General features: G+C 36.7%; 1 protein-coding gene across 1 annotated transcript in view; it reads left to right on the forward strand.

Annotated features, from left to right (window-relative positions):
- LOC136030985 (nicotinamidase-like) overlaps positions 1 to 17,583 on the forward strand; it is a 94,333-nt gene that overhangs the window by 57,242 nt on the left and 19,508 nt on the right. The window contains exons 5-6 of the mRNA XM_065710141.1: positions 5,058 to 5,192; positions 9,215 to 9,343. Of these exons, the coding sequence (XP_065566213.1) occupies positions 5,058 to 5,192; positions 9,215 to 9,343 (264 nt within the window). The remainder of the gene's footprint in view (positions 1 to 5,057; positions 5,193 to 9,214; positions 9,344 to 17,583) is intronic.

Raw genomic sequence — 17,583 nt, forward strand, 5'->3', positions numbered from 1 at the left:
AAAGGAACTTCTTGCGTGCTGATTTTTGTTCGTGGGACTTGTTGCGTGCTGATTTTTGTCCGTGAAACTTTGCATGTTGTTTTTTTTCTTCATGAAACTTGTGCATTGATTTTATCTCCTTGTGAAACTGATACCCCGTTTGGAATTGCTCTTTAGTGGCCTGCGTTTGAATTGGATGCCAAGGGCCTCCGATTGAATTGGATGCTATGGCTCCAGTTGAAATGGTTGCTAGGGTCTCAGTGGTTAGGGCCCAATGAAATTGGATGTTAGGGCACTGATGAAATTGGATACTAGGGTCTTCCCAGTGAAATTTGATGCTTTGGCTCCTGTAGGTTAGGTTAGGGGACCTCCGATGGAATGGGATGCTTAGGCCCCCCTTTGAATCAGTTGCTAGGGGCCCCCGTAGGAATTGCTTGCTAGGGCTTCCGTTGGAATTGTTTGCTAGGGGCCCCGATAGAATTGGATGCTAGAGTATTGGTTGAAATGTTTGCTAGGGCCCCGGTGGTTAGGTTAGGGACCCGGTTAAATTCGATGTTAGGGCCCCCATGGAATTGGGTCCTTGGGGCCCCTTTGGAATTGGTTGCTAGGGCCCCGGTTAAATTCAATGTTAGGGTCCTAGTGGAATTGCTCACTAGAGGTCTAGTGTCTTGATGGTTCCCCACTAGTGGGCCCTAAAGGTTTTTACTACCTTGCTTTCGTATGTTTTTCAAGAATCAAAGAAACTATTGTGTAGCAATCTTGTAAAACCTTGGGGTAAAGAAGCTGCTGAAGTTTTTTTTTACAGAATCAAAGAAACTATTATGGAGCAATGTTTTAAATCATGGGTAAAGAAGCCCCTGAAGGGTTTTTAAAGAATCAAAGAAACTATTATGCAACAATCTTATAAATCCTGTTGGGTAAAGAAGCACCTGGAGGTTTTTTTTAAAGAATCAAAGAAACTTTTATGTATCAGTCTTAGAAATCCTGGGGTGAAGAAGCCCCCTGAAGGTTTTTCAAATACTATTACCTAACTTGCAAAAGTAAACTTTTCTTATGACGTAAAAGACAACTGCGTCTCTTCGAAAGCATCCCCAATGACGTGACATGCAAACCATATTATGTAGGTGTACAAGTGTGTTATTACCTCAGACCCAGGTGTGCTTACTAACGTCTTAAGGGGGTTTGTGCACCCTCTATGTGTGTCGTGGAAAGCCTTATGCTGTCACTACTAATGAAGGAGGCCCCAGGTGGCTTGGTGCTGCGGTGAGTTGCTAGCAGTAGTAGTAATAGTAATAATGTAGGGCCCCATAGCTTATCCCTATCTTGTGGATGGTTCTCAAAGATTGATACAAGAGAGCAGGGCGCTTGGGTTAAAGAACAATTTAAACCAACAACAAAAACGAAAGTGTTTCAAATAGTTCGAATTATTGGAAAAAAGAAACAAAAGTGTTTCAAATAGTTCGAATTATTGGAAAAAAGAAACAGTGGTAAAATTCACTTGTATCTTCAAGATTATAGGGCTCTAAGAAAAAAAACATCAGAATTCTCGGGAAAATTAAATTGTGCTCTTGTTTAACACGGGGCCCCGTAACTTCTATCTGTATCATAGTTAACCCTCAAGGACGAACACAAGAGAGCCCGGTTTTTGTGGCTAAAGAACAATGTAGTCAAACTGTTCCACAATTCCTATAATAACAATTTCGGACAATTTGAATAATTTCAAAAAAATTAATAAATTTCTGCAGCGATAAAAAATGGGTTTTAAATAGAAAAATTCACAATTTTTGGAAAAATTCAATTTTGCTCTTTCTTAAGGCTGGGCCCTGTAACCCATATCTATCTTACAGTAGGTTCTCAAGGTCTTGTGCTTAATTCTATGTTTCGTAATGCTAGGATGTTTTAATTATATTCAAATGGTTAATTCTAGAATTTCAACGAGTATCACAAATTATACATTTTGAAGACTGGCTAGTCAGTCCACCGAATATCACTTCCAATATCCAGCTAGTACTTTACGCTATTGGAAGGACCATCGTAACCAAATTTCGCTTCTTGGAAAAAAAATTCCTACTTACAGAATATTTATCGGTACAAATTGGCTTTTATTGAATTTTATTGGTACAAAAGCCAACCATTGGCTGCTCAAATGAACCCATATTACTTTTCAGCGATTAGGATTCCAAGGATTTTCTTCTTCTTTCTTTAGGCAGCCTGGTTCAAGCCCAGCTGTCTAGCTGCCTTTTTTTGCGGACAACGAGTAGGCTACTTTTAGGTGGTAAATTATGCAGAACATCTGAGCTTATGTTTTACTTTAAATAAGAAAATATTGTATAATGCAAGGTATTTATTAGTTTAAAGCAATTCCAAATTCCTGTGTATGATTAATTTCTTCATATTGTAAAAGTATTTCTAAATATCATTATAACGATTAAAAATATTTATCAATTAGTATAATATTAATGATATTTTATTCCTCACGCCTATCAATTAAAATTTCCACATAACTGACACCTTATTAAAAGAAAAATGGTATGGCAGGGCGAAGAGCGGATCGACTGCGGCACGATTGCCATTTAAAGTCATCCTACGTTGAAAGTCTTGACATATGGTATGTTTATGTTTAGGCTATTGGAGAAGGCTTCCAGTGATTTCATCTTTTCGACTGGGAATAGCAGTTTGTTCCAGATCCTGATGACCCTGGGTATGAACGAATGATGGTAAGAATTAGATCTTGCAATCTTCATCTTCACAGGCCCTAATTGCAGACCGATTCTGCCTAAAGAAAATTCTGCTGGTGGAGGAGTTGAACCCAAGATTCTCCAACGACTAGCCGGAGCTTCCGACCCTGGACCAGCAGTTGGTGTCTCTTTTTAATTAGAGATTCTATGCAGCAGTTATCTTATGTATTTAATTAATAAATAAATGTCACGGGCTTGTCTACAGTACTTGTCCGCGTTAGTTTTCAGTTTATAAATATATATATATATATATATATATATATATATATATATATATATATATATATATATATATATATATATATATATATATATATATATATATATATATATATATATATATATACTGTGAATCGACCATTCCCTGAGTCGCCATCGTCATATATATATCCCCCTGTGCACCCCGGCGTCCCCTTTGTAGTTATGTCCCTGTGTCCCGGTCGTCGTCATTTATACTCCCTGTGTCCCGGTGCTTTGTTGATTGCTAATCGAACATTCCTTTTGTCCCGGTCGCTTTCTCTTTGAGTGTCGTCATTTATTTAGATTGTTTCTCCTTTATTTTTCAGTTTTTTTCCTTTTTTTAGTTTTTTTTCTTTTTTAGTTCTTTTAGTTTTTACCTTTTTTAGTTTTTTTTAGTTTTTTTCTTTTTACTTTTTTTTTTAGTTTTTATCTTTTTTATTTTTTTTTATTTTTATTCTTAATTTTATTAGTTTTCTTTTTCTCTTCTATTTTTCAGTTTTTTCCTTTTTTTTAAGTTTTTTTTTAGTTTTTAGTTTTTTTATTTTTTTTTCCTTTTTTCTTTTTAGTTTTTTATTGGTTTTTACCTTTTTTTAGCTTTTTTAGTTTTTTTCGTTTTTTCTTTTTACTTTTTTTTAGTTTTTATCTTTTTTATTTTTTTTTATTTTATTCTTAATTTTATTCATTTATATATCCCCCTGTGCACCCCGGCGTCCCCTTTGTAGTTATGTCCCTGTGTCCCGGTCGTTGTCATTTATACTCCCTGTGTCCCGGTGCTTTGTTGATTGCTAATCGAACATTCCTTTTGTCCCGGTCGCTTTCTCTTTGAGTGTCGTCATTTATTTAGATTGTTTCTCCTTTATTTTTCAGTTTTTTTTCTTTTTTAGTTCTTTTAGTTTTTACCTTTTTTAGTTTTTTTTAGTTTTTTAGATGAAAATTTTTTTAGTTTTTTTCCTTTTTTTCTTTTTAGTTTTTTATTGGTTTTTACCTTTTTTTTTAGCTTTTTTAGTTTTTTTCTTTTTACTTTTTTTTTAGTTTTTATCTTTTTTATTTTTTTTTATTTTTATACTTAATTTTATTAGTTTTCTTTTTCTCTTCTATTTTTCAGTTTTTTCCTTTTTTTTAAGTTTTTTTTTTAGTTTTTAGTTTTTTTAGTTTTTTTTTCCTTTTTTTCTTTTTAGTTTTTTTATTGGTTTTTACCTTTTTTTTAGCTTTTTTAGTTTTTTTCGTTTTTTCTTTTTACTTTTTTTTTAGTTTTTATCTTTTTTATTTTTTTTTATTTTATTCTTAATTTTATTAGTTTTCTTTTTCTCTTCTATTTTTCAGTTTTTTCCTTTTTTTAAGTTTTTTTTAGTTTTTAGTTTTTTTAGTTTTTTAGTTTTTTTAGTTTTTTTAGTTTTTTAGCTTTTTTATTTTTTTATTAGTTTTTAGTTTTTTTTGTAGTTTTTGCCTTTTTTAGTTTTTTCAGTTTTTTTTTTAGTTTTTAGTTTTTTACCTTTTTTGTGGATCGTCACCTGATCCACAGATCCACAGACAGACAGACAGCTTATTTTTATATATTTTTTATTTTTTTTTATTTTATTCTTAATTTTATTAGTTTTCTTTTTCTCTTCTATTTTTCAGTTTTTTCCTTTTTTTAAGTTTTTTTTTAGTTTTTAGTTTTTTTAGTTTTTTAGTTTTTTTAGTTTTTTTAGTTTTTTAGCTTTTTTATTTTTTTTATTAGTTTTTAGTTTTTTTTGTAGTTTTTGCCTTTTTTTAGTTTTTTCAGTTTTTTTTTTAGTTTTTAGTTTTTTACCTTTTTTGTGGATCGTCACCTGATCCACAGATCCACAGACAACTTATTTTTATATATAGATAGATATATACCTTATGGTGGTTTTCGTATTAAAATCTACTTGGTGGAAGTGAATAGAAAATTGAGAGCCATGGCTAATCTGACAGATGGTATCTGTGAGAGGCAAAGTATGTTGAGGAATTTATTAGTGCATTTATTTATAATGTAAAGCGTTTAAGCCCATTGTGTCTTTTTTTTTAATTTGAAGTGTCGAAACCGACCCAACCCATTTATCATATTTAGCCTTACGTGCTTTTTTTCCGTTTGAGGTATTGGAACCCATTAACAGAATGATTGAAAACGTTCCGTTTGATCATGTGTTCTATACAATGGATTGGCATCCCAAAAACCACATTTCCTTCATAGATAACGTCAAACTCTGGCCAGTTGATGAATCCAGCAAGGTATTTTTTATACCTTTTTTTTACCTTGGTATATTCAGTTGTGGCAATAGGGAGGGAGGGGGCATATGTTTCCTATATTTTGTTTGTCCCCCCAGATTTTAAAAAATATGCTGTTGGTATTTTTAGAAAATGCGTTGTTTGGTATTTTCGTTGAAAAAAGTGAAAAAATTGCCCCTCTCCTTAGGTTAGAAAATACATTTTGCCCTTCCCCTTGTTTTCATGAATTTGCGCTACTGGATATACCTACGATAACCTGAAAATGTATAGTTGTGGGTAAAACTATTTATTGAAAGAGTGTCACGGTTTTCTTTTTATGTGTTTTAACTGAAGGTTTCATCCTTTATTATATTTTTTATACGGAGAAGGATACCTGCGAAAAACGGACAAGGATTTGTTAGATGTTTTCCAGAGAGATTGCCAAGGGATTGTTTCGGGTACCCGACTTACTGACCGTATCTCAAACAGTAAATTGTACGAAAAATAAGGTTCATTTCGCCTTTCTTGGTTTATAATAAGAGAAAGAATGAGATGGCTTGGATACGTTCTACAGGTGAAGCATGACAGATTGCCAAAGATTGTTCTTGTCGGTCAACCGTCTAGGGCCAAACGAAAAGCAGGTCGTCCCCGTATGGGGTGGGTGGGTGCCGTAAGGGAAGTTTTAAAGGAAATGGGAACATCCTGGGAGAATGTAAAGAGGGAGGCTTTGAATAGATTGGAAGGAGGGGTGTGCGTAGCTGTGTTTGTGTCGGGCGGCTTGGTGCTGCAGTAAGTTGTTAGTAGTAGCAGTAGTAGTATTTAATCATCAATGAAAAGGTAGTGCGGTCTGTGAACTTCCTTTTGCCTCTGTCTGTATTCGTCTTTCCAATAAACCTATCTTTGCTATTAATTTTTCTGATTATTCTTAGTAAAGAGGTTCCAGGTGGCACATGCATTTACTAAGTGTTATTAGCGCAACCTTAAATAGCGGACTAAAAACAAAGTTTCTAAAACTATTCAAAGTCTAACTTGAAGCAGTTTTTGAATTTACTTTGTTTTTCTTTGTACCAAGGACAGTGGAAACATAGGCGTTGTTTGAAGTGGCAATCGGCCGGGAATTCAATTTGTGATGAAGTTGTGTAGTTTTTGGTTGTAGCGGGTACCAAATAAAAAAAAAAGAAGAAGCAAAAAACCAGCAAAAAAATTAGCTGAAGAATATGGCATCAAACAGCTTAAGAATATGTACCTTTCCTTTAAAGGTGCAGTTGTCTTTGGAAAGTTTTTTTTTTAGTTTGTTTTATGTTTTTAGTTTGTATTTTGAGAGAAACCATTTAAAGTTTGAGCATTGGAGAAGGGGAGTGGATGGTGTCCTAAACCTTAAAATCCACGTCAAATGATTATCATCCTTGAGTAGTGTATTAAGGCAGCCTGGAAAATGATTATACAGTAAGTTATGAAATTCTAAATAATTAGGGCAGGAATTTTTGCCATTTATTTAGGTTACATAGCAGAATAGACCTTTGAGAGAAATAAATAAAAAATACGAGTTTTTTCAACTGAAATCAAGGAGCAATATTAACACTTAAAACGCACACAATTATTCTGTATGTGAGGAAGGCCTCCCCTTCCCCAACCCTCGCTTTTCACTCTCAAGGATTGAAGTTTCTTAAAAACAAGCTGCTTCTCATTAAAGCTCAACGGTCCTTGTGTTTCAGGAGTTGATCTTAAGAATTGGAACAAAAGTCAAACTTTAACATAAAGAGCAAGGGGCGAGGAGTGACAATAAATCCTCTTCGAAAATCAGGGAGCCTATCTCAGGTTCATTGGTTTTGAATGGTAACATTAAACTTACTGTACTTTATATACTTCGAATCAGCATGAAAAGTACGCTCCTTTGAGGTAATTTGATCGAACTTCTGTTTTTTAGATGGTTACTGTGAGCCGAGTCGCTCCTTACTTTTTTACTACATTATCATCATCTGTTTAAAAACCAAAATAACGATTCTCTTTGGAAGTTTCTTGATGTTTGAGTTCATACGGACGAAAAGCCCTGTCATATTTAACTATGTAGTTTCGCTTATTTATTTCCATAGGTTCTATTGGTAGAACTGAGCAAAATGTGGGGCTGACCTAAAAGCTTAATAATTTTGAAACAACCAAAAGAACAATTCTAGAAGGCCGTGGTTTTTAGGTATGAATAGACGCAAGTTGGGCCCATGGAGCAAAACATGTTTTCATTTTCAATTTTTTCAGATATATTTTCATTTTTAAATATTTTTTCAGTTGTCCAATCTGTTGACAATTATCTACGTTTTCTTTTAAGAAAAATAAGAAATTTAGATATTATTTTAGATTTAGATTAGATATTAGATATTAGCTTTAAAAAAATAATAGCTAAACTTTGGAATCCAAAAATCCAAACGGTAAATTTAACACCGTTTTTCATCATGTTCATCATTTAAGATTGCTTTAAAAACAAATTGTGCCAGTGAAAAGATTAGCAGTTACTTCGAAAACCTTTCTAGTTTTATTAATTGAAAAGCCAAATTGGACAATTGAGTTTGTACTTCGAACTCAATTTCGAACTACGAATATCTTTTTTTTTTACACCCTCTAGCAGAATTCCATATCCTGCTACGAACTTTATTACAAAATACGGAATTCTTGTAGAGATTTTGAAAAGGTATTATGAAATAACATTAGTTGCTTCTTTTAGCCTTGGACCGTGTTTGGTTTTACAGTTTCTGAAATTCTTATTTACTCCAAATTAAAGTTAGAATAGCCAAGTTTAAGAATTTATTCAAAAAGGTCTTTATGTATGTATTTGTGTATATAAAGACCTCTCTTTAAATAGAAATACTGTGGATACATTTTAGTTTTCATTATTGATTGTTCGTGATAATTCAAGTCGAATGAGTACCCAGACATCTGTGAAGACGGATAGAATTCTTGCATAATCACATTTTTGAATGGTTGTTTAATTTATAATTTAGTTTTCAGTCACTTTTTTGCTTTTGTGCCATAAGGCGGCTGCTTTTTCTACTTATTTTCTTTTTTATATTACCCACATTTTCTTGTTATACCTCCCATTTTTATATTTTAATTTTATTAAATTGGGGTATTCTTGAAGCTTTCCTCGCCTTGCATTGAGTCAGCAAAAGACTGACTCCCTATCGTATAGTCCCACCACTAAAGCTGTGTCCCCTTCCTTCGCTAAATACTCCTTATCATACAAATACCCACCCTCCTGTCTTGGTGCAATACTATGCCGTCTTAACTTTTCCATAAAAAATACTTGTCCGCGACACAAATCTCCATTAATGTTTTTTTTATTTTTATTTCACAGCTTCTAGCTATTCATTATTCACCCACAAGGGGCGTGCCACTACATGCCACGTGGGTTCTTCAGTGAGTATTAAACTAAAAAAAAAATTAATGTACTGGTTTATTATATACCTTTTTATATAGACGTTTACCTTTATTCTCGGGGAAAACCCTAAATTTTACCCTCAACCCTATTGTAGGTTTTTTTCGCTTCGTCGTTTTTTGCTCTTTTTTTACTCTCTGTTTAATGGGGAGGTAACGAATACTAGCAAATTGTTAATTTAATGTGATTATTGCTTGTGCATTTTGTGGAGATTATCGGGTTTATGGTTAGAAGAAATGAGGCCAAATTGTATAAGACAACTCCCTTTTCTCGACCTTCCCCATTTGAACCACAGCTTTGGCCAGTGGATTTTAATATTTTTTTATATCTTCACCTGGTAAATCATCGGGTTTTATTGATTTTCATCCGTTCATTCATTTTTTACATTATTTTGTTTATGTGGCTATTGTGATTGGCAGGGGCGTCGCTTGGAGGGGGGAGTACTTGCCCCCATGTGGTTATTGTGATTAGCAGGAGCGTCGTTTGGAGGGGGAAAATATTATATATCTCATGCCCATTGACTATCCGGATATAAACCTCTCCCCCTTTCCCAAATAAAAATGCTGGGGATTCACCCCTGATGAGTAGTGAATCATTTCATGTTTTGGTTTGTTTTAAGATTAAAGGAGATGAGGCGAAATTATATGACACTATCACCTTTTCTGGATCTCCGCCATTTGAACAACAGCTATGGCCAGCACATTGCATTCAGGATACGTGGGGAGCAAAACTGCACGAAAGTCTTAAGGTCAGTAATTTTTACTACTATTGATTGAAAATAAGATTTTTTTCTGATGGAAATAGCGTGATTTTCTCAGACGTTTTTCTTAAAATTTGCTTTCGTGATTAACGATTACTGGCGAAATTAAAATAAATTGCCCTTATTTTTCCCGAGTGAGCCTTGAATTTAAGTTAACACGTTTTTCGTAATGGAGTTCTTTCAAAGCTTTTTTTTTACAATTTTCAAACAGTTCGTGGTAACGAACTGTAGTAAGGAGCGACCCGGCTCAATAGTAACCGAAACTCTAAAAACTGAAATTTTGATACCAATAGTTACATTAAAATAATTGCACTTTAATGCTGATTTTAAATATATAAGTTTCATCAAGTTTTGTCTTACCCATCAAAAGTTACGAGCCTGAGAAAATTTGCCTTATTTTAGAAAATAGGGGGGAAAACCCCCTAAAAGCCATAGGATCTTAACGAAAATCACACCATCACATTCGGCGTATCAAAAAACCCCACTGTAGAAGTTATTAGCTCCTATCTGCAAAAGTGTGGATATTCGTATTTTTTGCCAGAAGACTGATCACGGGTGCGTATTTATTTGTTTTTTTTTCCTAAGGGTGATGGTATCGACCCAGTGGTCCTATAATGTTGCAAGAGGGCTCAATTTAACGGGAATTAACAGTTCTAGTGCCCTTTTTAAGTCACCAAAAAAATTGGAGGGCACCTAGGCCCCCTCCTACGCTCATTTTGTCACCAAATTAATCGGATCAAAATTCTGAGATAGCCATTTTACTCACCATAGTCGAAACACCTAATAACTATGTCTTCGGGGGCAACTTACTCCCCCACTGTCCCCGTGGGAGGGGCTACAAGTTACAAACTTTGACCAGTGTTTACATATATTAATGATTATTGGGAAGTGTGCAGACGTTTGCAGGGGGATTTTTTTTCGGGGGGGGTAAGTTGAGGGGGAATGTTACTTGGGACGATCTTTCCATGGAGGAATTTTTCATGGGCAAGGAAATTTCCATGAAGGGGGCGCAGGATTTTCTAGCATTATTGAAAAAAATGAAAAAATAAATATGAAAAGTTTTTTCAACTGAAAGTAAGGAGGAGCATTAAAACTTAAAACGAACAGAAATTATTACGCATATGAGGGTTTCACCTTCTCGTAATACCTAACTCTTTACGCTAAAGTATTTTTAGTAATTCAACTATTTATTCTACGGCCTTTGTGATTCAGGGATCATTCTTAAGGAATTGGGAAAAAATTTAAGCTTCGGTGTAAAGAGCGAGGTACTCACGAGGGGATGAACCTCCTCATATATGTAATAAAAACATATGAATATAGAAGTTCGTTACGTAAGTTAATTCGTAAGTTACGTATTTCTTTACTAATGAAAACGTTCGTAAAATAATTAGAAATTCTAGTTGCCTTTTTAAGTAATCAATAAATTGGAGGGTAACTTCCTCCCCCGCTCCTTTTTCCTGAAAATCTTCCGATTAAAACTATGAGAAAGCCATTTAGCCAAAAAAAAATAATATGCAAATTTTGTTTTAGTTATTTATGTGCAGAGAGCCAAAATCAAAACATGCATTAATTCAAAAACGTTCAGAAACTAAATAAAAAAAAACAGTTTTTTTTAACTGAAAGTAAGGAGCGACATTAAAACTTAAAACGAACAGAAATTACTCCGTATATGAAAGGGGCTTTTCCTCCTCAACCCCGCGCTCTTTACGCTTAAGTTTTTTACTATTTTAAAAAGTTGAGTTAAGAGTAAGAGTCAAACTTTAGCGTCAAGAGCGCGGCGTTGAGGAGGAAAAGCCCCTTTCATAATACGGAGTAATTTCTGTTTGTTTTAAGTTTTAATGTCGTTCCTTACTTTCAGTTAAAAAAAACTTGTTTTTTTATTTAATCACTGATTAAGGGGGCTACGAGGGAAAGTATTCACAAGGTGTATTCTAAGATTCTGATTAAGGATTTTTTACTGGGGAGATCTCAACAGTACATTGTTTATGCTTCAAAGCCTATCCTTTCAAAGCCCCAATTTCGGTGCCATGTACAACTTTACAATGGCGCAGTCAAGGTGAATTTATACAAAGCAGTGTAATGTAGGGAAGCCAACGTAGGGGTTTTAAGCCTCCGTCTTGAAAAAACAAGGGAAATCTCTTTTTTGAGTGGATAGCATTGATGCGTCTCCTCTTTTTTCGGCCAGGCTACCGGGATATCAAATGGAGATGCTTCATGGTCCATTTAAAAACTACTACTTGTATCTAGGTATCTTCTATAAATTGGTCTTGGCAATGCCGTCGTAAAGTGCCATATGGAACAAACATGGTGATTTTTGGCTCCCTTTCCTGAGTAGAAAATCTGAGAAGCATAAAAAGGGTATCATTCTAATATCCCTATTCAGAAACTCTTAACCATAGGTGAACAACCCCTCCTTTTGTGCAGTCTACTACCAGCCCCCATAGGAGTAACGACTGTTGTTATGTTTATCATAACAGTAAAGTTTAATTTCGAAAACAATTTTTTGGGATTTCCGAAAAGGAGCTTGAAACACTGAAGTCTATTTTTTTTATCACAAACTAATAGAATTGGGAGGGATAGCATTCAAGAAGTGGATTTCAAGTAGTAAGACTTTTAGATCATGGAGATTTCAATAGTAGACTGTTCATGCTCCCAAGCCTCTCCACTTCAGAAATGACAAAAATTTCATTTTCGATATCAGTTTCCACTTTATTATGGTGCTGTCAAGGTAAGACCGAGCACGATGGTTTATGTATCATCTTTCGAATGCTTCCAGCTCCTTGTTGGCTTTATTCAATTATTAAATAAAAACAAGAGCTAAGAGCTCATATGGCACTTGTGACGAGGTCGGAAGAGCCAAGAGCTCATATGGTATGAGCTCTAGCAAAATTCTAAGAATCAATAGATTGCTTTAAAAGGAAAAGCAGAGGCTTAATGCCGGTCGGGATTTAAGATAAGAGCTCTGAGTCACGAGGTCCTTCCAAATATCAAAATTCATTAAGATCCAATCACCCACTCGTAAGTTAAAAATACCTCAGTTTTTCTAAATTTTTCCTCTCGCTTCAGCCTACCAGATGGTCGAATTGGGGAAAACGACTGTAACAAGTCAATTTGTGCAGCTCCCTGACACGCCTACCAATTTTCATCGTCCTAGCACGTCCAGAAGCACCAAACTCGCCAAAGCACTGAACCCCACCACCTAACTCCACCAAAGAGAGCGGGTCCAGTCCGGTTATCGTGTATCTACGACATTTATAAGCGTTTTCCAAGATTTCCGGTTTCCCCCTCAAACTCCCCCCAATGTCAAAATATCTAGTCGGGATTTGAAATAAGAGCTTTGAGAAATGAGTTCTTTCTAAATATCAAATTTCGTTAAGATCCGGTCACCTGTTCTTAAGTTAAAAATTCCTCAATTTTTCCAATTTTTCCAAATTAACAACCCCCAACTCCCCCAAACAGAGCAGATCCGTTCCGGTTATGTCAATCACGTATCTAGGACTTCTGCTTATTTTTCCCACCAAGTTTCATCCCGATTCCTCCATTCTAGGTGTTTTCCAAGATTTTAGGTTTCCTCCCCCCCCCCAACTCGCCACAATGTCACCGAATCTTGTCGGGATTTAAAATGAGAGCTCTGAGACATGATATCCTTCCAAACATCAAATTTCATTAAGATCCCATCACCCGGTCGTACGTTTAAAATACTTTATTTTTTTATTTTTTCCGAATTAACCGACCCCCCACTCTCCCCAGATGGTAAAATCGGGAAAACGACTATTTCGAATTTAATATGGTCCGTTCCCTGATACGCCTGCAAATTTTCATCGTCTTAGCTCACATGGAAGTGCCTAAATTAGCAAAACCGGGACAGACAGATCGATAGACAGACCGACAGAATTTGCGATCGCTATATGTTACTTGGTTAATACCAAGAGCCATAAAAGTTTTTTAACTGAAAGTAAGGACCAGCATTAAAACTTAAAATAAACAGAAATAATTACGGATATGAGGGGGTTTGTTCCTCCTTGACATCTCGGTCTTATTACCGTATTACCTGTAATTTCGAATAAACGAGTTTATTTGTTTTGTCTTTAAATTGTTTAAGTTTTCTCACCTATGAAGCTAGCTGTAAGGACATAATATGCTTCTATGAATTCTTCACCTTATTTTCGGTTACCTATTGCATTTTAAAAAGAATCTACTCGAATTAGTACTTTTGAAAAAGAAAAAGCTTTTTATTGTTTTAATCAAACGAACCTTGTACTTACTTGTACTTTACTTTCTTTTACTTGGGTCACGTTCGAGCCTTGTCCAGGCCCATCGTGGTATCTAGAATTTGCCGACAAGCGTCCTTCCATCGTTCTCTTTCAAGTGTGACTGGCTCGATTAACTGAATCCATTGTCTATTCCAACGATGCCCGTGCTTCTTAAAACCTCCCATTGGCTCGAGGTCGGCTCTAACTGTCGATAACCATGTCTTTTTCTGTCCTCTGGGCTTCTTCTTCAAGTGCGTAAGGGCTTGACATTTCAAGCACTGTTTGCTGAACGAGTCATCTAGTCGGCGCAGTGTATACCTGAACCACCGTAGTCGTCTCGTTGACAACATCTGAGACAAGTGGTATATCACCACATCTTCTTTGATCACATCATAAGAGACTCGGTCAGAGAGACGCAGGCCAAGAATAAAGCGCAGACACTTGTGGTGGAAGACGCTCAGGTCATTAGCTTCCCCAGCTCTGAGGGGCCACGTTTCGCAACCATAAAGAAGTACAGAGAGGACAAACGCGTTATTTATCCGGAGCTTTGTTCGAAGGGAAATTTCATTTCGTAACCAGAGACACTTCCAAAGCTGAATGAATGCTGCCCCGGGTGGTGGAGATGCGGCTTTGTATTTCGTTTACAGCTTCACCCTTTGGATTTATAAGGGAACCTAGATCTTTAAAATTCTGGACCTCCTCGATTGGGACGCCAAGTAATGTGATCGGAATTTCATCTAGCCTAGAGGTGCGCATTGACTTTGCTTTCGATTGGCTGATCTTTAGGTAGCAAGGGATTTAGCAGCAATGTCGTTCATCATGAGCTGTGCTTCTGTTACAGACTCATCCAAGATATCTACATCATCGGCGTAATCAGGGTCCGTTATTGATAGTGTTGGACTGATTGCCACACCTTTGTATTTGTCAATTATCTTCATGATCTGGTCGATGACAAAGTTAAATAAAATGGGTGATAGGGCACAACCCTGTCGCACTCTTTCGTCAATTGATAGTCCTTTAGAGGTTTTTCCGTCTGCTCTTACAAATGCCCTCGTTCCCTCGTAATAAGCCTTAATTAAACAGGCAGTTTTTTCCGGCACTCTATCATCCCTCATCGCATCCCATATAGCGTTTCTCTTCACAGAGTCAAATGCAGGTACAAAGTCGATAAAGACTTTGTTGTTTCCTGCTGGTGTATAAGGCGTTGTTTCAGGATCTGTCTCGGGCTAAAAATGTCATCGTAGCATTCCCATACCAGGTCTTAATCCTGCTTGACTTGGCCTCGTCCGAGCGTTCCTTATATTTCTGAACCTATTTAATACTATTATTGTAAAAACTTTTGCAGAAATCGGTATCAGGGAAATTCCTCTATAATTTGTATAATCGCCTCGATCCCTTTTCTTAAATACAGGAATTATCACAGAGATCATCCAATCTTCAGAAATGTATTCATTGACCCAGACATCCGTAAGTAAGTTGTGGAGCTCATCGATAGACGCGTCTGGAAGGGCCTTGAGAAGTTCAGCTGGTAATTCGTCAATGCCAGGGCTTTTATTATATTTCAATAGTTTTACGTTCTGGATAATTTCATCTCTGCTTGGAGGGGTGATATTGCAATATTCATACACGGATGGTGACTCAGAACTGTTGTGGGATGGAATGGGTTGGCTCTGGTCATTCTCTGACTGGTGAAGGAGCTCCTGGAAGTGAGTACGCCATCGCTCGATACGATCTTCTTTGCTCCTGAGGAGCTTGTTGTCCTTACTAAGTAGCGTGGGGGTAGATCTTTGCTTCTTTTTCCTGGTTGATTCGCCAAGGAGCTGGCAGAATTTCCGTGAATCATTGCGTGCAGCAGTGTTTTCCATTTCCCAGGCTACATTAGACCAATATGTTTGTTCATCCGCCTTAGCAGATTTGTGATAATCTTTGTGGAGTGCTTTAAGAGAAGCAGAGTGTCTATCGGTCATATTTTTCTTCCTTAAAGAGAGTGCTATTGTCTTCTGTGAAATCCACCTTTGGGTTTTTCGTCCTTACTCCGAGAATCTCTGTATCTACCTCTTTTACTTGATTTCGGAACTTGTTCCAGCGCTTTTCTGTATTTAGCTATGGGTTAAAATTTTCTTGCTCGGTCATGGCTCTTGTCCCGATCTCAGAAATTGCTTGATTGGTCTTAAATTCTCGGTCACTATCTTGTAACGCCGTAAAACGGTTTGTAAGTTCGAGCATCAAAGCTTCTTTAATTTCAGGGAGTTTGAGTTTCTCTATGTCTAGGATGTGTCTAGGTGCAGATATCTTTTTGGAGCTGAGTCTGAATCTTACTTTTGATTTTAGTAAAATTGGTCGAATCCACTTGTGATCCAGTGTCCGCCCCTCTGTGTACTCTTGAGTCTTCAATCATTGAATTTCAGCAATGAGAAACGAGTAAATAGTCATTTTGGGCGCGTGTTCGACCATCTCGACCCATTGAAGTCACCACCGATTACGAGGTTATCCTTACGAGAAATTTTGTTCAGAGTCAGGTGGAGGTTGGCATAGAATTTGTCTTTCAAGTGGCCAGGGGCGTCATGAATAGGGGCATATACAGATAGTATTGTCAGGTTATTACTCTGACCTTTTAAACGGGTCATCACAATTCTGTCAGACACTGCTTCATAGTCAATTAGTCCCGAAGCGATCTTGGGTGCCATCATTATTCCCACTCCTGCAAGGCTGGATCCTTCCATTGGGCCAGAATTGAACAGAATGGCCTTTTTACCCGAAGGGGCTATTAGGTCAATTGTCGTTCGTCCATTCAGCCTTGTCTCTGAAACACAGAATATGTCTAGGTTATATAGATAAAATTCTTCAACTACGAAGGCTTGCGTCAGTGAACATTTGATGGAACAGAGGTTCCAGCAGCCGATATTCAGGCCTTGTCTCCTAAATAAAATGGTAGCTAGTTCACTTTTCGACGAGGTCGCCAGCCCCGACGCATTGTTTAACGCCGGGAGTGCCGCAGCCAAATTCGCTTTCATATTAGACATAATCGGCATAATTCTGGATGTTTCTTGGGTATGATTAACCGCAGGGGGCCCAGTCCTAAGGGTCACCTGGAGTACGTTGGCTGTCACTTCGCTTGGCATGAAGCTAGGTCACGTTTACACCCTCTCACTGCTATGAGGTTTGTTGGCGGGTTTGCTCTACTGCATAGGGCTGAAGCGGGAGCATCCTTGCTTGTAACGCCACCACTGCCGTGGCAATTTACAAGCTTATCTTCTATCTTTGCTCCCACCTAGAATCAGCAAAGCCCTCAGAATTGGCACAAATATATACTTTAGCGTATAGAGTGAGGTGTTTAGGAGGAGCAACCCCGCTCATTTGCGTAATAATGTCTCTTAGTTTTAATCTTGCTCCTTACTTTCAGTTGAAAAAATTGCGTTTTATTTAATTCCTGATCATTTTTTAAATAATGCCAAAAAATCTGGCTCCTCCTCCACGGAAAACCCCTCCTCGCCAGCGATATATTTTCTAGACAGTTCAATCTCGTGGAAAATTTATTCCGGACAATTGCCCTTAACATCTCCACGCGTAAAATTGAGTCGGCAAAGAGAAAGCAAGACACAAGGAACATTTCGTATGGAAATCCTGACATTGAAGTCCCCCGGTGTAAAATTTCCCCTAAAAAATCCATTCCTTGAAATTCTCCCTTCCCATTGAAAATTTCCCCCTCGGAAAATCCCCCAGAAAAAAAATTCGCCCCCCCCACCCCAAAATATGTAAGCATACTCCCAAGTAACAAATACTATACGTAAACAATTTGGCAAATTTTATAAATTAAAGACCTTTTCATCGCGACTTTTGGGGATCACGGTATCTCCAAAGGCATAGCTATTGGATCTTTTAACTATGCTGAACAAAATTGTTGTCTCTCTAACAATGAAGTTATCTGTAACTATGCAGAAAAAACGGGCATGTGAGGTAGCCTAGTTGCCCACC

Source organism: Artemia franciscana, chromosome 9 (assembly GCF_032884065.1).
Source record: "Artemia franciscana chromosome 9, ASM3288406v1, whole genome shotgun sequence".
NCBI classification, from domain to species: Eukaryota; Metazoa; Arthropoda; class Branchiopoda; order Anostraca; family Artemiidae; genus Artemia; species Artemia franciscana.